At 36.3% G+C, this 27,705-nt stretch overlaps 5 protein-coding genes, 1 long non-coding RNA gene and 1 pseudogene across 7 annotated transcripts; 4 read left to right on the forward strand and 3 right to left on the reverse strand.

Annotated features, from left to right (window-relative positions):
- The first annotated feature begins 1,603 nt into the window (after positions 1–1,603).
- LOC140751323 (uncharacterized) lies at positions 1,604–3,552 on the forward strand. 2 transcript variants are annotated; one of them, XM_073085234.1, is made up of 5 exons: positions 1,604–2,335; positions 2,452–2,547; positions 2,656–2,754; positions 2,867–2,992; positions 3,335–3,552. In XM_073085234.1, exons 1-5 carry the CDS (start codon positions 1,912–1,914, stop codon positions 3,550–3,552), a joined length of 963 nt encoding a protein of 320 aa, XP_072941335.1. In that variant the 5' UTR covers positions 1,604–1,911. The 2 variants fall into 2 exon arrangements, with proteins under 2 accessions (XP_072941335.1, XP_072941334.1); XM_073085233.1 differs by having other exon boundaries at positions 2,452–2,754.
- A 3,443-nt stretch (positions 3,553–6,995) lies between these two features.
- Positions 6,996–9,186, forward strand: LOC140751347 (uncharacterized). Its single transcript, XM_073085254.1, has 2 exons — positions 6,996–7,311; positions 8,294–9,186. Exons 1-2 carry the CDS (start codon positions 6,996–6,998, stop codon positions 9,121–9,123), a joined length of 1,146 nt encoding a protein of 381 aa, XP_072941355.1. The 3' UTR covers positions 9,124–9,186.
- Positions 7,287–9,554, reverse strand: LOC140751346 (uncharacterized). Its single transcript, XM_073085253.1, has 2 exons — positions 9,181–9,554; positions 7,287–8,242 (listed from the first exon to the last, which is right to left on the reverse strand). The coding sequence occupies exons 1-2, from the start codon at positions 9,552–9,554 to the stop codon at positions 7,363–7,365; spliced, it is 1,254 nt and encodes a 417-aa protein (XP_072941354.1). The 3' UTR covers positions 7,287–7,362.
- A 1,278-nt stretch (positions 9,555–10,832) lies between these two features.
- LOC140751367 (uncharacterized) lies at positions 10,833–14,961 on the reverse strand. Its single transcript, XR_012103304.1, has 3 exons — positions 14,741–14,961; positions 14,540–14,629; positions 10,833–11,413 (listed from the first exon to the last, which is right to left on the reverse strand). It is a non-coding gene; the product is annotated as an uncharacterized LOC140751367 (long non-coding RNA).
- On the forward strand, positions 12,594–14,806 carry LOC140751366 (uncharacterized; annotated as a pseudogene).
- A 7,016-nt stretch (positions 14,962–21,977) lies between the features above and the next one.
- LOC140751327 (uncharacterized) lies at positions 21,978–23,914 on the forward strand. Its single transcript, XM_073085236.1, has 3 exons — positions 21,978–22,215; positions 22,379–22,470; positions 23,327–23,914. Exons 1-3 carry the CDS (start codon positions 21,978–21,980, stop codon positions 23,855–23,857), a joined length of 861 nt encoding a protein of 286 aa, XP_072941337.1. The 3' UTR covers positions 23,858–23,914.
- Positions 22,467–24,490, reverse strand: LOC140751326 (uncharacterized). Its single transcript, XM_073085235.1, has 2 exons — positions 23,910–24,490; positions 22,467–23,297 (listed from the first exon to the last, which is right to left on the reverse strand). The coding sequence occupies exons 1-2, from the start codon at positions 24,387–24,389 to the stop codon at positions 22,482–22,484; spliced, it is 1,296 nt and encodes a 431-aa protein (XP_072941336.1). The 5' UTR covers positions 24,390–24,490; the 3' UTR covers positions 22,467–22,481.
- Between the last annotated feature and the right edge of the window lie 3,215 nt (positions 24,491–27,705).

Below are 27,705 nucleotides of genomic sequence, written 5' to 3' on the forward strand. Positions count from 1 at the left end.
ATGATTTTCAATCTGGAATCCATTTAGAGCCGTCGGAAATTGCTTCTGAATGCGACATATTTCAATATTTTATGGACACAGATTTTGTGTCGATGATTGTCAATATGACCAATAAATTTCATCGATACTTTGTGCTGAATGTAGACTTGCGTATGCATTCTCGTTTACATGCTTGGTACGACGTAACAGTCCCGGAGATGTACATGTTTTTTGCAGTCATAATGTTAATGACCAGAAATAAACATTTATCTATAGAAGAACATTGGTCCACAGATATTTTATTGAATTCTCCGATATTTTCGAAAGTAATGACACGCAACAGGTTTTCTATGATACTTGGCATGCTCCATTTTTCTGAGCAAAGAGAAGAAAATACAATTTTATCGAAAATCCAGAAATGTGTATCTCATACACGACAAAAGCTTAGAAATATTATTACGCCATATAAAACTATTTGTATTGACGAAAGCATTGTTCCATTTAAGGGTCGCTTGTCCATAAAACAATACTTACCGAATAAAAGAAACAGATTCGGTGTCAAATTATTTGTTTTATGTGATGTAAATACGGGTGTTATTGTTGATTTTATTGTTTACTGTGGAGCAACCACAGAGATAGTTGATCCCTGTAATCTAGGTGTTGGCGGGGCTGTTGTTGCCACGTTGGTCAAACCATTTTTAGGATCCAATCGCCATTTATATGTGGATAATTGGTACACGAGCCCATTGTTATTTAAATATTTACACGAACATAATATTTACGCTTGCGGTACGGTAAAAAAAAATAGAAAGTATATGCCAAAATTAAACACGATTCTAGAATTGAATGAAACGGAAGTGCAATATTCTGGTCCACTGATGGCCATTAAATGGAAAGACAAAAAATATATTTTTATGTTATCCACCATCCATGATAATTCTATGGAATTATCATCGCGAATACATCGAAATACGGGATTGCCTGTAATTAAGCCAAAAGCTGTAGTGGACTACTCAAAAAACATGGGCAGTGTTGATACCGCAGATATGCTATTATCATCAATGCAGTGTATCCGCAAAACAGTCAAATGGTATAAAAAGTTATTTTTCCATTTATTAGATATGCATCTATTAAATGCATTTTATTGTTACCGGCATTTAAAAGATATGCCAATATTGAAATTTGCCGATTTTCAATCGAGCGTGATTCGGCAATTGATAGAGAGGTACCACAGTGGTAGTATTATAGAAGGCTCCACGTTAGCTACAACTAGCAGTAGTAATCCTCTTCGTATATTACCCAGTAATGCAAAGGATCATATGCCGAGTCGTATGGGAAAATATCAAAGATGCAAGCAATGCGCACTTTTAAAACAAAGAAAAAATACACGTTTTAAATGTAACGTTTGTAACGTATATTTATGTGCTGAGCCGAGTTTCCAAAAGTACCACTCTGTGTAATATATTTAGATTTATATTGATTTTAATGTCTCTGTGATACTGATTTTTCTATTGTAACTTGAAGTTTTTTATTAGATTTTATTTACATATGGCTTACTATTAGATGATAAGATAATACAATGCAGATTTTGTATAATTTTGTTCTATTATTCTAAAGATTTATTAGTATAAGGGCCTCGTTCACCATCACCAAGTAAAGCGTTAATTAGTTACTTGGCAATTAACGTTAATTGGCAAGTAAAACTTCCGAGTATCTTCTATCAATTTCACAAACGAAAATCAAGCTTCGAGTAACAACTCACCGGTTAAGTGAACGACGTAACAAATCATACGTTACATTCGTTCAATATTACGTCAAAGTCACTTGTCAAACGTCGTTTTTTGGCAGCTTAGCTGTCATTTTTAATTTCGTATCTTCATTTCGCGTCATAGCGTGTTGTTTATTTGGTTGTTATTGTTTGTATTTATTATCATGGATGTAATGGACAAAGTTAAAAGAGATAGAAGTGCAAACTTTTCGTTGCCCGAGAGGGATATTTTGGTATCCCTTGTGCAGAAATATCAAACTGTGCTAGAAAATAAAAAAAGCGATGCTTCGACGTGGAAAATGAAGGAAGCCGCTTGGGAAAGCATCCAGAACGAATTTAATGCGCGATCTGGAGGCACATTCAGATCAACCAAAACTTTAAAAGTAAAGTATGAGGGCCTGAAACGTACGGTCAGAAAAAAGTCGGCTGCAATACGCTCGGAGCTTTACCGCACTGGTGGTGGCAGTAATAAGGCACCTTCATTGGATAATGTGGAGGAACAAATAAAATCCATGATTACACTCAGCACCGATGGCATGAAAAGTGTTTACGATTGTGATGTAATATCACAAAGTCATGAAAATCAAGGTGAGTTAAATGTTTATTTGTTTAATAAATAAAGTATTATAATGTTCAGTATCGTTAATAAATTATGAATTCCTAATTCCTAATAAATGAAATGAAAATATATGCTTATATTACAGATGTCATTGATGTTCCCAAATTAGAAGAATTTAAAGGGATTTCAGTATTAGACGTTGACATAACTGAGGTTGTACAAAGTGAGACTACTGAAAATCGTAAGTATCTAAAGTACTTAGTAGTTAGTCAATGTTATTTCATAGCACAGTCAATGTTATTTCATAATTATTCCCTCTTATCTGGTAATTATGCTATTTTTTTTACAGAAGTTATGTTACTAGTTACTGACGAGTGTGAACCATTGCCAATTACTAGTACAGACACAATTCCAGGAGAAACAAATATAATGCTAGAAAATATGAATGGTATGAATTGATATTGTTTTTGATGCTTTTTCTAAATATATAATCCTAAAAGAAGTGTGTAGTTGTCTCTGCCTTAAAAGTTTATGTTTAAAATTCATTAATTTTGTTACAGATGCACAAACATTGCTTGATACTCCAATGAGGAAAAATGTAATAACTCCATGTACAAATGCAAATAAAAAATGGGATGTCACTAGTAGAAGGAATTTAAAATCAAGGAAACACTCTTCACTGATTGGTAAGACATTAGGTTTACAGCCACAACACCACATCTTGATTGCTGTGCTAATAGAGAAACTCCCTAGGTCATTATTTCTTAACCTGTGGCCTGAGAGTCAAAGAGCAGCTGCTGTGTATTGGGGTCTGCCGTCTTATCTATTGGCATTTAAATTAGTTAAATAAATAATTGTAAGTTATTTTTTGCAGCACTAAAATTAATTATAAAAATAATTTTGCTAAGAGGGCCCGTGAAATCATACTTACGTTAACAACCACTGCCCTGGATCAAAGTATTACCTGTGCTGAGTGGTCATGTGTACTATTTCTATCGGTATTTATTTTACTATTGTTTTCTTTACAGCTAATGTACAGAAAAAAACACTTTTCGATGAGCTGACTCAAGCAAAATTAGATCTAGTTCTACTTCAAAAAAAATTTTTGGAAGAAGAAATTACTGAAAAAAGGAAAGTGTGGGAATTTGAAGAAACTAAACGCAAGAAGGAGGCAGAGTTTAAAGAAAAAGAGCGCAAATGGAAGGAAGAGGAGTACAAATTAAAATTACAAAATAATTTTAAATGAAAACTTTTGTTTTATTTACTCTCTATTATTATTTAATAATGGTAAAAAATATTCTTGCACCAGTCTATTCCTCAAATCATTATTCAAATCAGGACTCTGTGTTGCATTTTCTTCACCAGCCTCAGTATGTGAGTCATAGTTGTCTGCAAATTTTTCTTCATTTGCATCAATTGCAATATTATGTAGTACAAAGCAGGCAACTATTATAGCTTGTACACGATCTAATTTTAACGTTATCTGTCGCCGAAGGACAGGAAATCTGTTTTTACACACACCAAAACATCTTTCAATGGTGTTCCTTGTCCGTATGTGTGATTCGTTATATAAATTTTCTGCAGGGGATGAAGGATTCAGAAAGGGGGTTAAAAGATATTGCTTTATTTCATATCCACTGTCACCAAGAAGCAAGCTATCTCCAAAATATCCACTTTCAAATCTTTGTTTCAAACAAGAATTGTTAAAAATAGTCTGATCATGAACAGACCCTGGCCACCTTGCCACAATATCCAAGCATCTTAATTGACTATCACAAACCACCTGAACATTAATTGAGAAATTAGATTTTCTGTTTCTATAATTTTCAGCTGAATCGCCTCCTGAAATAACAAGTATTACATTAAAATGTTGTACTATGTACGTTCCTAGGTGAACAATCATAATAACTTCCATTCATGATAATATTTAGAAATACTTATAACATACCGGGTGACTGTATTGTAACATGGGTACAATCTAGAGCTCCTATTACCCTGGGGAATTTTGCGATTTGATAAAAACCGTCTTGTAGTGCAGTTAGGTCCTCAGGGAACTTTATTGTAAGTGGTCGTAATTGAGCGATAGCCTCAGTTACTTTCTTAACAATACGGCTTGCTGTTGGTGGACTGACACCACAAAAGTCAGCCGCACTTCTTAAGTACGATCCAGTAGCAAGATACCTCAACGTTAATAATAGGCTTGCTTTAGTTGAAACTGCTTGATTTCTGAAATAAAGATTTTATGATTAATTAAAGTAGCTGAAGTAGGTTACTGATAGAACGCCGCATTCAATCTTTACGTCCTTCTATACGTCGTCGTATAGAAGGAACATTATGTTTTTATAGGTTATCTATTAATAAAATCATTTAATTAAATTATTCATAAATAATTAATGATACTCACCTTTGCGTTTTAGAAGTTATTTTATGTTTTATAAGGTTATGCACTTGGTTTACTGCAAACTTCGATAAACGAAATCTAGCCAAAAAATCACTTTCGTCTAAATTTGTAAAATAATCAACACGGAATTTAAACACACGAATCCTCGGTATCCGTTGCAGCGTAGAATATTCTAATTCATCCAATTGATGGTCAATTAAATCAATTAAATCCATTTTTACACGACCGATACACAAATGTTCATAAATCTAAAGCCTGTCATTTAATTTAACTGCCAAGTAAACACGCTAATTGGCAGACAATGTGGCAAGTAAGTTACGAGTCAGTTTAATCATATGATTAGTGTTACTCGAGCGTCGTGAAATAGACACATGCAGTTACGGGTGACTTTAACTGACGATTAGTCTACTCGATACTTTACTCAAGGGTGGTGAAAGAGGCCCTTATAATAATTTCTAATAAAAACGAAACTTTGGGATCATAACCTAATAAAACACTCGAGATGGTTGGCGGCAAGAGAATGAATTTTATTTGACAACTCTAACATTGCGGTCCTACGAGTGCGGGTGCTGCACAATATTAAAGTATTTGATGTCATGAACACTCGATGGATTCATCAATTTTATTTCCGATGGATATGGTAGAAGAGCTACTGATGTTGCAATGGTGTGTGAGTGGTTACTTGACTGTTTGCATACTAAAGCTGTGATGGCTGACAGAGAATTTAAAGACATATGTTTGCTAGAAGCCAAAAAAAGTGCCTATTCTCATCCGACTACCAACTGTTTCTGCGTTGTTAGCACAATGTAGTTGGCCAAGGCTCCGCCCGGACAAACTACATCCCTCTCCCAGTCCTCCAGCCTCTCCACAAGTAGCACCTATGGACGAGATTAAAAAAAATACTTAAAAATATGAAACTAAGATCAATGCAAAAGGATTGGAACTTGTGGCTACTGTATGTGACCAAGCCAACAAATATAAGAGTGATTCGAGAATCAAACTTTGACTAAAGAAAAATATTAGCGCGAAACATCCGCCTACTATCGTCTAGGAACAGTTGCTATTGCAATCAAATAAACTGTGACGACGATCTCAGAAGAATTACCCGATTATTAAAGTCCGAGACCGTAGACTACCGTCGCTATGGAATACGAAAAGATGACACATCCCCAAAGATTGGAAATTGAGGTCATCGTCAAAAACCGCAAGGCCTGCCCATCAAGGAGGCATTTAGGCCTGTGACGATGACCTCAGGAGAATTAACAATTTTTTAAGGTCCGAGACCGTAGACTACCGTCGCGCTGGAGTATGATATGATGTTGACGGTCGTTATGACGACCGTCAACACGACGACACGACACGACACGACGACACGACGTCTTATAAGACGAATCCCGAAAGAATTGGAACATTGGACATGGTCCTCGTCATTCTTCCCCGTTCTATCGAGGCAAAGAAAAACCTTGGCATCAAATCGATATACCTTATATCGGGTATAGATATTGAAGATCCCCGATCAAGGATAGGTCCCACGCAGTGACACCGCTGCCAGCTCTATGGCCACTCGGCCAGAAATTGTTTCCGGAAATGTCACATAGCAATGACAGGACATCAATCCGTCCACCATTACTTTTGTATCTTTGTCTATATTGTCTGAAATAAATGTTTATTATTATTATTATTATTAAAAATATCACATTTGATTTCACCATGATTAAAGTACAATTAATGGAAATTCTAAAAAGCAATGAAGTATATTTTAAGAAATACAAAACAGATGAGATGGCTAGGGAGCACGGTGTCACCATTCTTCGACTTCCTTCTAACCATTGCGACCTGAACCCTATAGAGCTTGTGTGGGTTCAGGTAAAGGGGTATGTAGGCAGAAAGAAGGGGTATGAGCGATAAAAATATCACATTTGATTCCACCATGATTAAAGCACAATTAATGGAAATTGTAAAGTCATGAAGTACGTTTCTTTTGGGCGGTAGGTTGAAAAAAAGTGACATTGTGCTCATGCTTTAAAATTATAATTTAATAGTATTTCCCTTTGAGTGCCCACGACGCGTCTGTGCGTTTTTAACACTATTAGTGCCTTTTCACACGTACCGGTTGCCGGGTGGCCGGCGCCGGTTACCCGGTGGTGAAGTGTATGGGCATGGTACATAGCTTTCACATGTACCGGCGTAATTTATCCGGCAGGCGGTTGCCGGGTGCGCGCCGGAACCACCACTGTGCGTCCGGTCGCCGGGCATCGGTTAGCCGGCGGCCGAACTGACAGTGGTGTATGGAACACGCAACTAGCTTTCAGACGCGCCGGCCGGTCAGTCGCCCAGGTACAGTCTGCGAGAGCACGCGCGTGCGTAGTTCTGTCGCACGCTCGACGACGCTCGTAAATTACATTGCATACCTTCTTCTAAACTATAAAATGGAGATAGATATCGAACTGTTGATAACATTGGTGGAAGCGAAGCCAGTTTTATGGGACAAAACTTGCGCTGAGTACAAGGACAAAAATGAAACAAAAAAAGCTTGGCGGGAAGTTTGCGCAATACTTAAGCCCGACTTCGAAGAAATTACTGACGGTGAAAAAAACTCATTTGGTAAGTTTGCAAATCATTTAATATTACACAACTGATAGTAATTACACTTTTTTATATTTTAGATAACTGCCAACTGACTTGTCCAGGTTCGGTCATAAAATAGTCCGCTAAAATATTTCTAACATTATTTGCTGCTAACCCTCCACGTCTTACTTGTTCTCCACTTAAATCTTCTAATCCAAATATGGTCATTGTATCCTCTGGTTGATATCCATCTCTGACACGGACAAAATTGTGCAGGATTACACAAGCCTTTACAATATCAACTGCTAAGTCGGGTTCCAAATTAATGGCACGATGTAATATTCTCCACTTATTAGTGAGAATTCCAAATGTGCACTCCACATACCTCCGAGCTCTGCATAAACGATAATTATAAATTCGTTGTTTCATGGTTAAATTCGACCCACCATATGGCCGAAGCAGATGTTTGTGTATAGCGAATGCTTCGTCACCAACAAAGAAATAAGGCATATTAGGGCTCGTTGTTCCCGTGAGACAATTTTCCTTCGGTAGCTCGAGCTCACTATTTAAAATTGATGACCACAATGAACATTTCTTGAAAATGTGAGAGTCACAGTCTTTTCCGTAGCTACCAATATCAACATATGTAAAGCAGTACTCCGAATCTGCTACAGCCATTAATACTACTGAAGCATAGCCTTTATAATTGTGGTACATCGACCCTAGAGGATTGATAATTCGAATGTGCTTCCCGTCAACTGCACCTAAGCAGTGTGGAAAGTTGGCCCTTTGTTCAAATTTTAAGGCAATCGATTCCCACATTTCTTTTCCAGGTATAGGCATACATTCAAATTTCATAATAGACCACATAGCTTGGCACACTTCTTTTACTATAAAGCTTATAGTTGAGATGCCAAGTCTGTACTCGAAGCTCATATCTGTAAAAGTATGACCACTTGCTAGGTATCTGAAACAATATAGGTAATTAAAATTATTTTAATTATTTTTATTATTACAGGTAAAGAAGTGATAAAACGTTGGGGAAACGTTCGTGATTCATTTAAAAAGTCTTGTAAAAAACAAAAGGACGTTACCAAATCAGGTGCTGGTGCTTCAAAAGTAAAAAAATATGTTTTCAATGATCAGCTACAATTTCTCAACAAAGTTTTTAAGGAACGTCCCACTACTGATAGTTTGACACAGGAAACAGAAGATCCTCAAACAATGGAAGGAAATACACCAGAGATTGATAAGAAAAAAGAAAAATTGGAAAAATTTAAAAAACCTAATAAAGAACTAGGATCTCGAAAACGGCACGCAAAGATGGATCCAATAGAATTGAAAATGTTGAAAAAAATGGAAGAAGAACCAGATAGACATTTGTGTTTTTTCAAAGGAATAATTCCATCCCTAAACACTTTTACGGACGATGAAGTTATACAATTCCAGTTGGGAGTAATGGAATTAATAACGAAAATTAAAAAGCAGAGATGCTCGGTACAGTACCACAGAATAAACCACCCTGATACGACTCATTCGCAAACAATACATCAAACATTTCGCCCCCAGTTGCCTGTTTCATTTCAAAATATACCTCCACAATCTCAGTTTTCACACCAAACTTTTGTTCCACCATCAACACTACCGTACCAAACTGTACCACTAAATGTACCATCACCAATACAATCAACTGTACCATCACCACAATTGCCTCCTACTTCTCCAACGACTTCTACTGCCCAGTTTTATCGTGTTTACGGCGAAGAATTATCAAATACTCCATCTCCATATTCAATAAATTCTTCTACAATGGATTCCATTGATTTTGCGGATGAAAATATGTTGTAACAATTTAATTATTTTTTCAATAAACATAAAAAATTAATTGATTTTTATTTTACTTACCGAATTGTAACAGCTAGCATCTCGACAGGCTGAATGCAGTTTCTCATTTTTGTATCCTGACGTTGCAAAGAGTTTTTCAAACGGTTATGTAATTCATCAAAAGAAGTTATAGACATTCTAAAGTACTTGAAAAACCTGTCTTCATGTGCTCGTAGATCTGGGAATAATGTATAGAATGCACCTAATGCTTCTCTTTTCATATTAATTGGATGAACCCAATAATTTCTTGATTTTTCTTTCCGGCGTAGATATTTTCGTCTTCGATATAAAAGCCACATTGCAATTATTTGTTCACGGTCCATCTTTGAAACTATAGAACGAGACTGTACTCTTGTCGGCTCTCTAGCCGATACTGCTGGCATCAACCGGCACATGTGAAAGCTTATTTGACACCGGGTATCCGGCGCCGGCTGCCCGGCAACCGGTACGTGTGAAAAGGCACTTACAATATGCCCGTAACGCTTATATGCGTTTCATACATTTTCGAGTTGCATTCATTGGGTGCCCCTAACGCAGCTATGAGTCTATTGTTCGAGAATTGTATTTAGAATAGTTCGGGTTATGCCCATTTGGTTATTTTGCCATTGACGAAATTTTATAAAAGATCTGATATGTTCGGCTAAATTAAACGTCAAAAAAAGACTTGTCACGTGTTGCGCGCAACTATGAATAAGAGGTTAGTATATTTTATTTAAATAGGTTTTTGTTATTATTTCGTACTCGATAACATCATCCTGGTCAGAAAAAAAAGATTACAAGTTGTATTTTTTTTTTTGTGTTTATTAACCCTTTCACAGCCACAGTCAGCTATACCTAACAATTTGTTTTGGACGTTCAAACGCCAATGTCGGGTAATGCCGACACAAACGTTATGCAAAAATAAAACTATTAATACAATATTTTTCGCTGTATTTTTATCGCCTACATCTTGTCAACCAATGTTTATTTAGTATATTGGTTACACTTTCCCCATTCGTCATTTATATGAAACTAGCTGTTGCCCGCAACTTCGCCCGCGTGGTCATGAAGAAATGCAATACTACTAAGTTGTTGAAGAAGATAATTATAATCCGTGCCCCGTATATAAATTTTTCATACTAAGTCCAGATATGAGAAAATTTCCATAAAAAATTTACCCACCCATTTTACCTCTTTAAAAGAGAATTTTGTTTATTTTACCAACTCAGATAATTTTTTAATCGAGAACATATGTACCTATTTTCATTCGTCTAAGTCTAGAATTGAAAAAATTCCCTACAAACTTCTCCCTCCCATTTCACCCCCTTAGGTTGAATTTCATAAAATCCCGTCTTAGTTAGCACTTACGTCCTTAAAAGAACCCGCATGCAAAATTTGAAACTCCTAGCACTTGTAGTTTCTGAGATTTCGTGATGAGTGAGTGAGTGAGTAGCTTTTCGATATATATATATAAGCCGTAGTCGGTATTACACGGCAAATCGTGACGTCAAATACGTGCTAGTGAAGTGACTCATTGGAAAAAAAATGAATAACCGTGATATATGGACACAGAAGAACTTTTAATAATATAATTTATACAAGGAACCGAAAATGAAACCGAGAACTTCGAGGAAATTGAAATAAATGAAGACTTTCAGGTAAGTGTCAAAATATATATAAAATAATAGGTAGAAAACTAGAAGTATATGGATTGAAAAAAACTTTTACCTCAGTACTAATTTAATGAAACGGATTTGGCTAATTCTTTCATTTGTATGAGTGACCAGATAGTTTGTATGATTTTTTTACTATGTGGAAAAATTAGTATTAAAAAAAGACGAATACAGTAAGAGGGTTAACAGAATTAACACTTGTTCAGTAGGTATCCTACAATAAAAATATGTTTTATAGGTATTTAATTTTTGTTGTATATACATAAATTGGTCTTCACTAGTACCTGCACCTGTGCAATTACGAGGCGTGTCTCTAGTAATTAAACGATCAATAAGTCCTAAATACCTATTTATTCTATCAGTTAGGTCCTTTTGGATAAGAATAAATAAAATAAGTGTAAGTAGTCTCAGTTCATTTATTTATTTGGCGGGACCGTGCCTACAAAGGATAGGCATGGTCCCGCCGTTCTGTTCTCATATTTTTATATTGTATTTTTCTCCTTGGCCAGTCTGGATCTGGCCAAGGAATGTCTATTGGGCTTGACGGTGGTCGTGCTGACGGTGCCGGCAAAACTGGCACCATTTTTTGCCGCGATGTTTTCCTAAAATCAAAACACGTACTTAATAAAATAGAGCTTTGCAGGTTGCCCAATTATTACAATTTTTTTCTTTACTACTCGTTGAAGCGCGCATAGCCCCGCTAGCTGTGTTGATTGAAAACAATCAATAAAGTTAAGCAGCGTCGGGAGTTGGATGGGTGACCGCTAGTGGCAAAAATTTCATGCGCGTTTCCGTGCTTCGGAGGGCACGTTAAGCCGTCGGTCCCGGTTGTTGTCGATAGATGGCAGTCGTTAAACCTTGTCGGAGGCCTTTCGGGCGGTTTGAAAACATCCGACAAACAGGTTGGCCACTAACCTGTCTCCACCAATCCGCATTGGAGCAGCGTGGTGGAGTATGCTCCAGGCCTTCTCCACTTGTGAGGAGAGACCCGTGCTCAGTAGTGGGCCATAAATGGGTTGCAGGCACTCGTTGGAGTATCTACTATACCTACATATTTTTAAGTGTTAACTTTATCCATGGTAAAGTGGAGTCGATCCGTTTCCAAGTAAAAAAAAAAAAACAAAAATCACTAAGTACCTATCATATTATTATTTACTCTTGGCAGGTTCTATGAAAAACCAAACATCTAATAATAATCAACACATTATCTGCACGTGCAATTGCCGTTTGTAGTCGCAAGAAGGACAAAAGGTGCAAGCACGAAAATATATTATGTTTACCAAATTTTGTATATTGTAGAAAGGTAGTCTGTATGTTTAAAATTGTGATAAGCGTCTTATATTACGATTCAAACTTAGGTTTTTTTTATATTGTTATTATTTTGTTGGCAGTATAGTAGCGGCTAATGAGAGTCAAGTGACCCCCATTGTCCGCAGGTGATTACCATTACCCGCAAAAGACTAATGTTAATATTTTTGTTTCTAGATGCCGAAAGTACGAGTAAGGACAACCGAAAAAGCCAACTGGTCATCCGAGGCTCTCCAAAGAGCCATACTTCTTATTGAACAAGAGGGTTAATCTATAAGAAAAGCTAGTAAATCTACTGGTATCCCATTTTCGAGCTTACAAAAAAGATACAAAAAGAAGACTATCCTAGAACCACGTCTCGGAAGACGTACAGATTTTACGCCTGAAGTAGAAGAAAAATTAGCTGATGTTATAAAAAAGATGGCTAATATATTTTATGGTTGTACCGCAACTCAAATAAGGAAAGTGGCATATGATTATGCGGAAAGTATGAATTTAAAGCATAACTTTAATAAAGTTACAAAAATGGCTGGTCGAGATTGGTTGACAGCGTTTATGGCAAGAAATAATATATCTGTGAGGAAACCAGAGGCAACCAATATAAATCGAATAACAGCGTTCAATAAAGAGGAGGTGCAGTTATTTTTTAAGCTGTTGGAGGAAATTATGGAGAAACACAAATTTCTTCCCAAAAATATATATAATTGCGACGAAACCGGAATGACAACAGTACAGACTCCAGGGAAAATACTAGCAACAAAAGGACAGAAGAGAGTGGGGTCCATCACCAGTTGGGAGAGAGGCAAAAATATAACTTTGATGTTTGCAATGAGCGCTGCAGGTGGCTTCATCCCACCTATGTTTATTTATCCTCGCAAGAGAATGACTCCTCTACTTGAGAAGGATGGTCCATCGGGAGCACTTTATAAATGCTCCGACAATGGTTGGATAAACGAAAGTCTCTTTCTTGAGTGGCTCACACATTTTAAAAATCATGCTAAACCTTCTATGGACGAACCTGTTCTCTTGATTTTAGACAATCATGCTAGTCATTCTTCCCTATCTATCTACTAATTTTGCAAAAGCAACTATATTCATATGTTATCCTTGCCACCACACATCCCACAGAATGCAGCCTTTGGACGTGTCATTCTTGGGACCTCTTAAAACCGCATACAAAAAGGAATGTGATTTGCACATCAAAAGTCATCGCCTCGAACACATATCTCCTTATGATGTAGCTTCATTGGTGAGGAAATCATATATTACCGTTGCCTCTATTAACAAAGCAGAGTCGGGATTTAGTGCAACAGGTATTTTTCCAATAAATCCCCAAGTATTTTGTTGTGAAGAAGATTTTATGGCTGCTGAGATTCTCCAATCTGACTCTATAGTCGTTTGCAATGAGTCTATTACCATTTCTACTTGTGACATAGAACAAGATTCAAATGTCATTCCGAGCACATCAAAACAATTAGATTTATCAGCTGTAAGTGAATCAGCGCAAGTAGTTATCTCTTCCCCGACATCACAAGACAAAGAGTCGTCTGATCCTACGTCAAATGTTCAACTTTCCGATTTTATAAAATTACCAGAGAAAACAACTGTGGCTAAAGAGAAACAGCGCCGAAAGAAGCAGCATGCATATTAACCTCAACTCCACTGAAGAAAGATTTGATAGAAAAGGAAAATAAAAAGATAAAAAAAATACAGAAAGAGCAAGAGAAAGAAAAAAAGAAATGGAAAGGTAAGGGTCAGGGGAAGAAGACTGAGGTGCAGAAGGGTGATGGTCCCCAAAGGGCAAAGAGACAGGTTCTTCAAGATTCAAACGATACATCAGTCTCAGACACTAACACTAACGACTTGTGCCAGGATGACGAAAATGATGATGCAGAAGACGCAGAAAATAGATGCTTGATATGCAGTGAATTTAGACGAAACAATGAGATGTGGTACCGCTGTACCACATGTGGATTGTGGGCACACGCAGAATGCACTGGATGGGATTCTGCCGAAGGGTACGTCTGCGATATGTGTTAGTTTTACTTGATCTTCATTTCCCACAGGCTGACCACCATTGCCCCGAAGTAAGTGCAATGGGAGTCAAACCTTTTTTTTTTTTAATCTTAATTTTTTCCCAAAGTTTATGTACCAAATGATTAAAACTGATCTCAATTGTTAGACAAATACGTGTTTTTTGTTATAAAACATAAGCAATAAATATTTGATATTGAAATAAGCTTTTATTTGAAAACTTGCTTAAGTGACTCCCATTACCCTTTTCTACCCTAAGTTATCGTAATTACGTGTACCTACTAATGACCATAAAAGATAAAGCTTTGCGGCGGCATTTTGGCTTGGTCTAAGAGCTACATCAAAGAAGCCGCCGCAGGAATTTATATTTTGTTTGTGTTACTTACGGTTTAGGTCTTCTGTTTGTTTTTATTTCCTTGATGTATAGTGCCGTCCAGCACGCTGCCGCCAAGCCCAATACAACATAAATCAGTTTGCTGAAATTAAATAATTACGTACTTGATTAGAAGGTACATTATGTTAAAAGGGGCATTTGTATTTTGAATAGGTGCTAAAGTAATTCTATTGCTTAGTCGTTATGTACTTACATCATGATTAAATAAAGTTTCGCTCTTAAGCCACAACTTGTCCTAAGTATCTATTCATTCAACTATTCAGAGTTGCCAACTCAAAATAATGTTTACGCCTAAAGTTCAGTTAAAATCCCCTAAAATTGACGGATTTAACCAGAAAGGCCCCCAAAAATATATACATATTTGTAAATAATATTTTTATTAATTTACAACTTCCATCATGCTTTGATGAAAGAAGAATTAGAGAAAAAAAAATTAAACCAATTATAATTATATATATGTACATATAAAACAAAATATTACTTTATAAAAAAACTTCATCTAAAAGGCCCGTGTGAGGCATGGTACCTAAGACACTGGCGGCATTTCCCCGCTGAATAGCCAGGCTAACTCTTTGCTATTTTTATTTATTTTTTTCAGACAACAAGGTCCATAACATAAATACATTACAGACTAACATACATAAATATAAACACTAGCACGTGTTAAATTCGTAGTAAAACAATTGCCCTTTCCCTCAACCAGAAGGAATTATACTATAAACCTTTCTCTTGAATTATTCTGTCTATTAAAAAAAACCGCATCAAAATCCATTGTGTAGTTTTAAAGATCTAAGCATACATACATAGGGACAGACGCGGATAACGACTGCTTTATACTATAAAGTAATTGTTTACCTTTTGTTTACATACGAATACAAGAGGAGCCCCACCTCCCCATACTACCACCAAGGGACTATGTGACCTGGCTCCTGGAGCGCATACATTACGGGGAGCCCTGTGTAGCGCGGCTACACTGCCCACGTACCGCGACCGGTACCCAACGCGCATGCGCGGGTGATGCAAGTCAACGCAGCAACTCTACTAAGTCGCCTACGCCGACTACCGGAAATTCCGTCGGAAGTTCAAAAACGTATGTAAAACGCACGTAAAAAAAAATTACCATATGGTATGATGCAATTAACATTCTATTCATTAATTAATCTACATAATATTTTATTCATAGCTATTTAGAAAACCAATTTTCAAGTAAAATATAATATAGACACTTTTTAAAGGTTCGAAGCCACCGTCCTAATTACTTCTCATAGATGGCGCTTTTAAAAGTCTTATTATAAACAACCCTGCAACAAACAAAAGTGTTTGTTGCAGGGTTGTTTTTATTTATAGTTATTAAATAGACATTAAAATGATAATTTTTAATATTATTATAATTTTTGTCATGATGACACAGATAATCACAAATTATTATACATACAATTAATGATAATGCTGCCATCTATTGTAGCAATTTGAAAAACTTTGCAGAAGTTTTACACCCCCGGATTATAGAGGAAAGTAGTATTTGTACTACGGTTTCATCCGCATGTAGTGTAACTACTAAATGTATAAATCTATAAATTTAAATATCAATACATTGTAATAGTATATAAATAACAATTTAATTGCAACACGTAAATAACATAAAATTGTATAAGTCATATAATTCAATAACTGTATAAAATAAATTATGTATGTACGCCGGACAAACAGTCCCAATTTTATATAGATAATTTCGCCGCTCCCTGCTCGTTGCGCAGCTCTCGTGCGCAGGTCTGAATGAGCGGCGCGAACGCCATTTGCAATACGATTGAATGTAAAAGAAACAGTTCTCCGTTGGCGCCAATTTGGCAAGCACGCATCGCTCCCTAAACGCATTATAGGACAGACGCGCGAATTTATTATGTAAGTACTAACTTTTTGTTATTGACATACAGGGTTAATTTCTAGTGAATTTACTGGATTATACATAAACATCTAAAATGCACCTGCACGTTAATAATTTGATACTTTAGTTTTAATTTGCAGTTAAATAGATTTTTGATTTGACGACTGGATATTATTTAGACGTCCGTGTGAAATCTTTTAAAATCTGTCTATATATATATATAGAGGGCTTTTTGGAATCATAATGATATATGATTATCATCATTAATATAGAATTAAATTACGTATATTTCATCATAATAACAGGAATGACGAAGACACCAACCCCAGCCCCTGGACGCCAACCCCAACCCCGCAGGAAATTGCGGCGGAAGGCGGTAGCGGTAGCAGTGGTGAAAGCCTGGTGCACTGTCTTGGTGGTCCCTAAGCCAACCAAGAGGCAGGGCACCGAGGAGGTGCAAGAAAATGTCTCGCCGCCACCACCAGCCAAGCGGTGGAAGGGGAAGGGGAAGGGAAAAAAAACAAAAAAATAAATATTTGAATTTATACATATTATGTAGGCATTCCCAAGTGTCGCACCACCAGCCCATTCAAAATAATTTCCAGTAGGTATATGTTATAAGCTGTGTTTGTTAACATGGCAAAGAAAACTTTTGTACTTCGATATGTTACAGTAAATGGGTTCGTTAAAAATAATTTTTTCAGTAAAGCTTTTCGCTATACATGTAATCTATTTCACAGATCCAAGTTTTCGTAAAGCCACGACGTAATAAAATACGAGTACAATTGAATTTACTTCTCAAACGTCAAACGTTCGTTCATATTGGTTGGGTTGCCTCATTGAGAATAATTTTACCCTATTCATTGAGAATATTTTTCTATCGTTTTAATTTGTATTAAAATTAATTTTTAATTTAATAAACGTATAACGTAATGAATTGAAATAAACTTTACTTAAGTGCCATAATGCCATTTCATTAATATTGATATATTTTAAATATTGAATTTCATTCGATAACGATTTTTTATGTGATTGGATTTCAAGCTATGTATTTATATCGGTACAACAGAGGATTTATGGAATATTCAGCAACGATGGCTCATATAAATATGGTTTTAATGAATGTATCGATCTTACCCCTTCGCCATTGCACCTTACCCCTACATATTGTTTTCGCTGTTGAAGCGGCTATACGCATGACAATTTATCAAAGATCCAGGAGCGGGCATAATATTAACAAGTTTTTTAAATACTTTTAAATGTTTAATAAACATGATGTAAATTTGGAGAACTCAGTATTGTCCCGGACAACCCGGCATCAAAATATTTAATGTTGAGAACCTTAATCCCGTAGAGTATTTTAAAATATTATTTAATATATCTTTTTTAAATAATTTGGCCATGACCACCAACGACCACGCAGAAGAAGTTATTAGTAGAGGGATATCAGCGAATAGCCGGCTAAATCGGTGGAAACCGACGAATGGAGAAGAATTATTGATATTTTTAGGGATATTATTTTTTATGGGCACCGTTCGGCTAAACAAATTAAATTATTACTGGCGAAAGCACCACTTAGTGAAATTTAATTTAGGAAATTATATGAGCAGAAATAGGTTTCTGCTCATTTTTCGTATGCTATATTTTCAGCCGAACGGTGTCGGTGAATCTTGTATTTATTCAAAAGTAGATTGCCTTGTAAATTATTTTAATAATATAATGAAAGATGTTATATATCCCGATAAAGAATTGACTATAGATGAGTCTATGATTTTATTTAGAGGACGGCTTTTAATTCGACAATATATAAAAAATAAAAAAAATAAATTTGGAGTAAAACTGTACATGTTAGCTGACCCTAATGGTCTTGTACATCGTATCCACATGTATAAAGGGTCGGCTGACTTGGAAGTGGCAGGAAAAGGCCACGTCGATAAAGTCGTCCTCAAATTGATGAAAGATTATTTATATGCCGGTCATTCCTTATATATGGATAATTATTATAATAGTGTCAATCAAGCTGAAATTTTGCTGTCAAAAACCACATATTGCACGGGTACACTGTTACCTTCCCGCAGGAGAAATCCTCGGAAGGTAAAGAGTACAAAATTAACACGGGGTGGCCACATTTACCAGAACAATAGAAAGGGTGTATGCGTAATGAAATGGAAGGATAAAAGGGACGTCTTGACGTTATCCACAGAGCATACACCCGAAATGGTAGATGTGGTGAACCGCCGAGGTCGCACCGTGTCAAAACCAAATATAATAGTTAAATATAATAAATTTATGAAAGGTGTTGACCGGTGCGACCAAATGTTAGCGTACTACCCGTGCGAACATAAATGTATGAGTTGGTATAAAAAGATAGGAGTTCACATATTTCAAATTATGTTTTTGAACTCCTTCTTTTTATACCGAAAGGGAAAGGATAGCAAAATTACGCTAGAATGTTTCAGGGAGAAGGTAATATCAAGGCTTCTTCCTCCTCCAGCGTCTAGCTTATGTCCTCCAGAATTGCCATCGCACATGCCCAGCGAACTACCAAGGAATGGCGATGGCGTTCTAAAAAGGCGAAAATGTGCTAGATGCTGGAGCAAACATAAAAAAAGGAAGGACAGTGGTATATTTTGTGCGGACTGTAACATCGGGCTTTGCCTCGCTTGTTACCGTCCGTATCATACAGAAAACATGGTAACATAACATTATTTCTGTATGTTACCATGTTTTCTGTATACGGGGTTAAAGAAAAGTCGACCTAAATAACTAAGGATATTATTAACACGTTCACTGCCAGCACGATTTTCTTAATTCATTCGCAGGTGCCGCCTATATTTCACGATGGACTCGCTAGACGAGTTCATTGACATAATGTTTAGAAACTTAATAATTTGTAATTATTGTGGCCGTCGCAGTCTCCTGAACGTTTATTTCGTTATTAACACATTAAAACACACTTAATTAAATTATATTTTTTTCAATTGCAACGCGTCACCGCGGCGGCGGCCATGTTGTGAATGTGAGCGCATACATTACGGGGAGCCCTGTGTAGCGCGGCAACACTGCCCACGTACCGCGACCGGTACCCAACGCGCATGCGCGGGTGATGCAAGTCAACGCAGCAACTCTACTAAGTCGCCTACGCCGACTACCGGAAATTCCGTCGGAAGTTCCAAAACGTATGTAAAACGCACGTAAAAAAATTACCATATGGTACGATGCAATTAACATTCTATTCATTAATTAATCTACATAATATATTATTCATAGCTATTTAGAAAACCAATTTTCAAGTAAAAAATATAGACACTTTTTAAAGGTTCGAAGCCACCGTCCTAATTACTTCTCATAGATGGCGCTTTTAAAAGTCTTATTATAAACAAAAGTGTTTGTTGCAGGGTTGCTTTTATTTATAGTTATTATAGACATTAAAATGATAATTTTTGATATAATTATAATTTTTGTCATGATGACACAGATAATCACAAATTATTATACATACAATTAATGATAATGCTGCCATCTATTGTAGCAATTTGAAAAACTTTGCAGAAGTTTTACACCCCCGGATTATAGAGGAAAGTAGTTTATTTGAATCTTTCATTTGTACTACGGTTTCATCCGCATTATAGGACAGACGCGCGAATTTACTATGTAAGTACTAACTTTTTGTTATTTACATACAGTACATTTCTAGTGAATTTACTGGATTATACATAAATATCTAAAATGCACCTGCACGTTAATAATTTGATACTTTAGTTTTAATTTGCAGTTAAATAGATTTTTGATTTGACGACTGGATATTATTTAGACGTCCGTGTGAAATCTTTTAAAATCTGTCTATATATATATAGAGGGCTTTTTGGAATCATAATGATATATGATTATCATCATTAATATAGAATTAAATTACGTATATTTCATCATAATAACAGGAATGACGAAGACACCAACCCCAACCCCGCAGGAAATTGCGGCGGAAGGCGGTAGCGGTAGCGGTAGCAGTGGTGAAAGCCTGGCGGCACTGTTACGCACCGCCAGGTGCACTGTCTTAGTGGTCCCTAAGCCAACCAAGAGGCAGTGCACCGAGGAGGTGCAAGAAAATGTCTCGCCGCCACCACCAGCCAAGCGGTGGAAGGGGAAGGGGAAGGGAAAAAAAACAAAAAAATAAATATTTGAATTTATACATAAATAATTATCATCATTAATATAGAATTAAATTACGTATATTTCATCATAATAACAGGAATGACGAAGACACCAACCCCAGCCCCTGGACGCCAATCCCAATCCCGCAGGAAATTGCGGCGGAAGGCGGTAGCGGTAGCAGTGGTGAAAGCCTGGCGGCACTGTTACGCACCGCCAGGTGCACTGTCTTGGTGGTCCCTAAGCCAACCAAGAGGCAGTGCACCGAGGAGGTGCAAGAAAATGTCTCGCCGCCACCACCAGCCAAGCGGTGGAAGGGGAAGGGGAAGGGAAAAAAAACAAAAAAATAAATATTTGAATTTATACATATTCAGTTATCATTTCATTCCTTCCGTAATATTCATTTTTTTACTAAGAAAAAGTTTTTGTAGTGTAGTAATAATGATTATGGGTGCGGGGGTAAATAATTAATATTTTCTATTCAATAACTAATTAAACTAAAAAGTATCCTTTGCAGCATGCCACACACATATCAAGCAAGCACAATGTTGTTTTTAACGATAGACAAGAGCATTCATTACATAGCTGTTTCAAATAGGTACATATGTAGGCATTCCCAAGTGTCGCACCACCAGCCCATTAAAAATAATTTCCAGTAGGTATATGTTATAAGCTGTGTTTGTTAACATGGCAAAGAAAACTTTTGTACTTCGATATGTTACAGTAAATGGGTTCGTTAAAAATATTTTTTTCAGTAAAACTTTTCGCTATACATGTAATCTATTTCACAGATCCAAGTTTTCGTAAAGCCACGACGTAATAAAATACGAGTACAATTGAATGTACTTCTCAAACGTCAAACGTTCGTTCATATTGGTTGGGTTGCCTCATTGAGAATAATTTTACCCTATTCATTGAGAATATTTTTCTATCGTTTTAATTTGTATTAAAATTAATTTTTAATTTAATAAACGTATAACGTAATGAATTGAAATAAACTTTACTTAAGTGCCATAATGCCGGTTGTTCATCAAAAACCAATTTGAATAAGTTAAATATTTCATTAATCTTCTTTTTGTAAGACAAACGCGGCTTTTTGTGGTAATAAAAAGATTAACTACGCGGGACTTAAAAACATTAAGGTGGGTACTGACCAACGTTACGAGGTGTAATGTAACGTGTTACACAGCGAGCATTTGTGCAGTCAGTACGTAGAAACAAGGCGCTCGCAGCGAGCAACGAGCCGCTCGTTGCTCGCTGCGAGTGCTCCACCCGGCTGTCGGTTTTTTGGCGAACCCTTTGTGTGTTACGCGGTTCAGTCAGTACGCTCTTGCAAGTAGTCACGAGCGCACGCGCGTCGCGAATCATCAAACGTCGTTCATCTATATTTTAAAAAATGGAGTGGGACAAAGAAAAAACTTTGTTTTTTATAGAAAAATACAGAGATGAGGAAGTGTTGTGGAATGTAGCTCATCCAGAGCATTATAACAAACTCAAGAAAGAAGACGCTTGGAATAGATTGGCTTTGTTACTCGACAGTGAAAGAGAAACATGTAAAAAAAAAATGACCAGTTTACTGGCATCATTGAGGAGGGAGAAACAAAAAATTAAACAATCAACTAGTACAGGACAAGGTACGTAATTATTTATTAAGTTTTTAAGTACATAGGCCCACAAGTGACAGATACAATTACTTATTATAAAAAATAAATACAATTATTTTGCTAGCATAGATAACGATATTCACGAAATATACTACTTTGGGTCGACGTTTGTTAATTGCAACTTTAATTTCAGGTGCAGATAAAGTGTACCATAGTAGTTGGTTTGCATACAAAGCCATGATATTTCTACTTGATAGAAATAGACCTCGTGCTACAACAGATACTGTAAGTCCATTTTAAGCATAATTATTTTGCCAGCTTACAGACCCTTGCTGAATGCAGTATTCAGCAACTTCATCACGAACATTGTGAGCAGATCTTGTAGCCCTTCGCGGTCTTATTTGCAAGGGTAACATACTAGTCATATCATTGTTACCTTCTCTCCAGTTTCCTAATCTGACTTGGCCGTTCGATTCTTCGTCAAAGCTACCTGCAGGGGTATATACCTGAGCATTATTACCTTTTCTTAAAAAATTGTGAAGGCATGTTATTGCTGTTACGACAGATGTCGCGGTTTTCGGTTCTAACAACATAGGTTTCCGCAAAACTCTAAACACTGCAGACAATATGCCGAACACATTTTCCACCACTCTACGAGCTCTGCAAAGTCGGTAGTTATATATTCTTTCTTTAGAACCACGTTCATGATATCCTGCATATACTTTCATCATATTTCCGGAAAGAGCAAAAGCTTCATCGGCAACAAAGTAAAATGGAATTTCTTCTGTTCTTGCTGGCAACGCAGTGGGTTGAGGGATGTTTAATGCATTAATTTTTAGTTTTTCGTTTAATTCACAGTTATTGAAAACCCCTCCATCAGATATTCTTCCTTGACATCCAATGTTTACATACAAAAAGTTATATTTCGCGTCAACAACTGCCAGTAATACGATGCTAAAGAAACCCTTGTAATTATAAAATTCACTTCCACTGTTGATCGGTGACTGCAGTAAAATATGTTTACCGTCGATTGCGCCTAAGCAATGTGGAAAATTCCACAAAGTATCATAGTCATTTGCTACAACCAGCCATTGCTCTGGTGTTTCTGGCATCTGAAATAATGATTTATATTTATTTTCAGCTACGTGAAGGTGAAGGTGCTTCAGAACAACCGCTTGGTGATTGCCCTCCGCCTGCCAATGAAAGCGACAATGATTGCCCTCCGCCTGCCAAAAAAAGGAAGAAAGCAGTTGTCCCAAGCCCAGAGGAAATAATGGCATCTACTTACAACATTTTAAAAAAGAAAACCGAGCAAACGGAATCAACTTCGCACAAAATTGACGAATGTGAAGCCTATGGTATTTTTTTGGCAAATAAACTAAGATCGTATTCAAAAACAACAAAAATGCATGTACAACATTATATATCTAATATATTGTTTAGTGCTGATCGCGGAGAATATGACTATGTTGGCATGAATACGAACAATTATTATTCACAAGGATACTCTACACGAACAATTTCAAGAGCCTCACCGATGCCACAGCAAAGCCAACCGATGCCACAGCAAAGCCCTGAAACACCTGCATCAAATACGTCCCATCAAAGTGACTATGGGTCACCAGCTATGAGTGAACGATTTTTATCAGAATTTGGTGATTTAATTGATTAAATAATTTGATATGTAATGACTGCTTTTCTGAATTAATTAAAACACTACATACCTTTACATATTCTTTTAATGCTCCAATAAGGGCTTCGCTGACCTCTTTTACTATAAATCCTATTCGTTGCTTTGATATCTTGAAAAGATATTGCATACTAGTATAGGAATCTCCTGTTGCATAAAAACGAAGCGTTAGTGCTAATCGTTCGGTGACACTGATTGCTTTTCTATAATTTGTATCCTTTTTATGTACACTTGGTCCAATTAAATTCACGAGTTCTTCAAACTCGATCGGAGACATACGTACAAAGTTTTTATACTGTCCAGTAATCATTTGGTTTTTTAAAATTGCTATCAATGACAAACCACCACATACGCCTCTGTTTTTAAATAAGTTTGATGTCCAGTAACGTTTTTTCTTCTTCTTAATTTGGATAAAACAATAATTAAGTAGAATCAAAGATACCAACGCGGCCTCGCTGTCGGCCATCTTGAGTGAACTGGCGGCGAATATGGAGCACAGAGTTTTGACGAGCATGTTACGCCGATTTTAGAACACAGCGTAACGTGCTCGATGCGTACACGCTCGATGCGAATGTTACATTACACCTCGTAACGTTGGTCAGTACCCACCTTTAGACAAAAGAATTAGGATTAACAAAGAAATAACTTTAAAAGAAATCTTTAGAAAACGTTTTAACAAAAGAATAGTATTACGGCTCGCCGCCAAAATTGTAAAAATATTCTGTAATTCCTAAAATTACAAAATAGACCGCACCAGATGTTACCGTTTATGATACCGGCCCTTTCCCTTTCATATATAAACAAAAGGCTATGTTCTTATATTATATTGGGGTACTTTGTAGTGCACGTGTGCAAAATTAGTAGGTGCATCATGTTATTTGTTAATTTGAAACATCAGTGTTCTGCAAACATTTGTAGAAGACGCACCTCCTGATCTATCGTTTGTGACCTCATAGTTTTTGACCCGGCTTTCACAAATTGTTTCGATCCTACTTTGAATGACAACCACGGCTTGAATTTCTGGACTCCGATAGTGCTCTAAACTGTTTTGACCTCGGCTTTAATATATTGTTTCGGTTCTGTTTTTAATGACGACCACGGCTTAATTTTCTGGACTCCGATAATTCCATACACTGAACCGCTTTCAGTCTTTTTGTATTTTGTGTGTTGAGTGTTGCTACATTTCATCCTGTCAACCGTAAGTATTAAAATTGATATATTTTATTTACTTTCGATATTTAGAGGCATATTGTTACAAGACCTGCTTTTAAATGTACGTTATTTTTTTATATTTAAACTTTACTTAGCAAAATATGTATATGACAATACATATTACTCGTTCTGTTCTAAACATTGTAATAATTCCTTTGTGAGAGTCATGAGTGAATTTGGGTAAGATGAAAAACGGGGGAAGTTAAAAATTTAATATCTCCAAATGTCGAGTAGTTATTTTAATATTGATGACATTGTTGCATAAACTATTACGTCTAGTTCTATCCTACAGTCTAGGTCAGTCGTGGTATGAAAAAAACGCGTGAATTTTAGTCTTACCCAGTGTATTATCTTTTTACATAGGCAAGTAAAAAAATCATGTTAAGATAAAGTTTAATGTATTTGTAATTTGAAATGCTGTATGAAAAGATAATTCGTTAACGCCTGATTTTTGGTAAATTTGATTTTCTCGCGGCAGAATACTACCTATTCTTGACACGTTGCGATCGCGAAACAAACAGTCGATTTGGCAACAGGTTGATTTTGATTTTTTTTATATATTAAAAGAAAATAATATGGTAAAATAAAACCGATTCGTTAACTTTTCAACGGGTTAATATTGATCTATTTTAAATATTGAATTTCATTCGATAACGATTTTTTATGTGATTGGATTTCAAGCTATTTATATCGGTACAACAGAGGATTTATGGAATATTCAGCAACGATGGCTCATATAAATATGGTTTTAATGAATGTATCGATCTTACCCCTTCGCCATTGCACCTTACCCCTACATATTGTTTTCGCTGTTGAAGCGGCTATACGCATGACAATTTATCAAAGATCCAGGAGCGGGCAGTATATTAACAAGTTTTTTAAATACTTTTAAATGTTTAATAAACATGATGTAAATTTGGAGAACTCAGTATTGTCTATATAGTATTAAAAATATATACTTCAATTACGTTTATTTACATTTTGTTTTGAAACATAATTTTGGGTGATAAGTCACTAAAACATTTAATGCAGTATAGTTTTCTACTCTAGATGAATCTGAATGAATCCAGATGAGGTGGAACGCAACATTTACGAGATGTTTGGAGAAGAAGACGCCTCCAACTACCGGCAGGCGAGAGGCCGGGTTGAAAGTTGTTCGTCGGTCTTAGACACCGATTTGTCTATCTCCGACGAATCCGAGGGGTAAGTTAATGTATAAAAAATAGACAAAGATTTCGATGTAAAAACAAATTTTCTTTCAATCCAATTTTGAAATAAGGTAACATATACATATAAATAAATTTGTGACACCATTGTACTATGTGCCCATAGTCCTTATGAACCTACGTACGTAAAGTTTAGTGTGAGATAAATTTACATTATAATAATTATTTACAGGACAAGCATTTCTGAATTAGAAGAGAGTGACGTGATTGACGTCAGTGACGAAGGTGAGATGGGGGACGATCTTGAGTGGATTGATGAACCCACGGTGCCCCCCACGGTGCCTCTCTCCGGACAACCCGGTATCAAAATATTTAATTTTGAGAACCTTAATCCCGTAGAGTATTTTAAAATATTATTTAATATATCTTTTTTAAATAATTTGGCCATGACCACCAACGACCACGCAGAAGAAGTTATTAGTAGAGGGATATCAGCGAATAGCCGGCTAAATCGGTGGTAACCGACGAATGGAGAAGAATTATTGATATTTTTAGGGATATTATTTTTTATGGGCACCGTTCGGCTAAACAAATTAAATTATTACTGGCGAAAGCACCACTTAGTGAAATTTAATTTAGGAAATTATATGAGCAGAAATAGGTTTCTGCTCATTTTTCGTATGCTATATTTTCAGCCGAACGGTGTCGGTGAATCTTGTATTTATTCAAAAGTAGATTGCCTTGTAAATTATTTTAATAATATAATGAAAGATGTTATATATCCCGATAAAGAATTGACTATAGATGAGTCTATGATTTTATTTAGAGGACGGCTTTTAATTCGACAATATATAAAAAATAAAAAAAATAAATTTGGAGTAAAACTGTACATGTTAGCTGACCCTAATGGTCTTGTACATCGTATCCACATGTATAAAGGGTCAGCTGACTTGGAAGTGGCAGGAAAAGGCCACGTCGATAAAGTCGTCCTCAAATTGATGAAAGATTATTTATATGCCGGTCATTCCTTATATATGGATAATTATTATAATAGTGTCAATCTAGCTGAAATTTAGCTGTCAAAAACCACATATTGCACGGGTACACTGTTACCTTCCCGCAGGAGAAATCCTCGGAAGGCAAAGAGTACAAAATTAACACGGGGTGGCCACATTTACCAGAACAATAGAAAGGGTGTATGCGTAATGAAATGGAAGGATAAAAGGGACGTCTTGACGTTATCCACAGAGCATACACCCGAAATGGTAGATGTGGTGAACCGCCGAGGTCGCACCGTGTCAAAACCAAATATAATAGTTAAATATAATAAATTTATGAAAGGTGTTGACCGGTGCGACCAAATGTTAGCGTACTACCCGTGCGAACATAAATGTATGAGGTGATATAAAAAGATAGGAGTTCACATATTTCAAATTATGTTTTTGAACTCCT

Source organism: Epargyreus clarus, unplaced genomic scaffold (genome assembly GCF_041222505.1).
Source record: "Epargyreus clarus isolate Ecla_fem2 unplaced genomic scaffold, WU_Ecla_fem_2.2 ptg000022l, whole genome shotgun sequence".
NCBI classification, from domain to species: domain Eukaryota; kingdom Metazoa; phylum Arthropoda; class Insecta; order Lepidoptera; family Hesperiidae; genus Epargyreus; species Epargyreus clarus.

Excerpts from the sequence above, each read along its gene's own strand:
- LOC140751327 (XM_073085236.1), top strand. The coding sequence starts at position 21,978 with ATGGAGTGGGACAAAGAAAAAACTTTGTTTTTTATAGAAAAATACAGA. Across the intron at positions 22,216-22,378 it reads ATCAACTAGTACAGGACAAG|GTGCAGATAAAGTGTACCAT; the intron begins GTACGTAATTAT and ends CTTTAATTTCAG. Across the intron at positions 22,471-23,326 it reads CTCGTGCTACAACAGATACT|CTACGTGAAGGTGAAGGTGC; the intron begins GTAAGTCCATTT and ends ATTTATTTTCAG.
- LOC140751326 (XM_073085235.1), bottom strand. The coding sequence starts at position 24,389 with ATGCTCGTCAAAACTCTGTGCTCCATATTCGCCGCCAGTTCACTCAAG. Across the intron at positions 23,298-23,909 it reads CATTAAAAGAATATGTAAAG|ATGCCAGAAACACCAGAGCA; the intron begins GTATGTAGTGTT and ends TCATTATTTCAG.
- LOC140751323 (XM_073085233.1), top strand. The coding sequence starts at position 1,912 with ATGGATGTAATGGACAAAGTTAAAAGAGATAGAAGTGCAAACTTTTCG. Across the intron at positions 2,336-2,451 it reads ACAAAGTCATGAAAATCAAG|ATGTCATTGATGTTCCCAAA; the intron begins GTGAGTTAAATG and ends CTTATATTACAG. Across the intron at positions 2,993-3,334 it reads GAAACACTCTTCACTGATTG|CTAATGTACAGAAAAAAACA; the intron begins GTAAGACATTAG and ends TTTTCTTTACAG.
- LOC140751346 (XM_073085253.1), bottom strand. The coding sequence starts at position 9,554 with ATGTGCCGGTTGATGCCAGCAGTATCGGCTAGAGAGCCGACAAGAGTA. Across the intron at positions 8,243-9,180 it reads ATGCTAGCTGTTACAATTCG|ATACCTAGCAAGTGGTCATA; the intron begins GTAAGTAAAATA and ends ATATTGTTTCAG.
- LOC140751347 (XM_073085254.1), top strand. The coding sequence starts at position 6,996 with ATGGAACACGCAACTAGCTTTCAGACGCGCCGGCCGGTCAGTCGCCCA. Across the intron at positions 7,312-8,293 it reads CGGTGAAAAAAACTCATTTG|GTAAAGAAGTGATAAAACGT; the intron begins GTAAGTTTGCAA and ends TTATTATTACAG.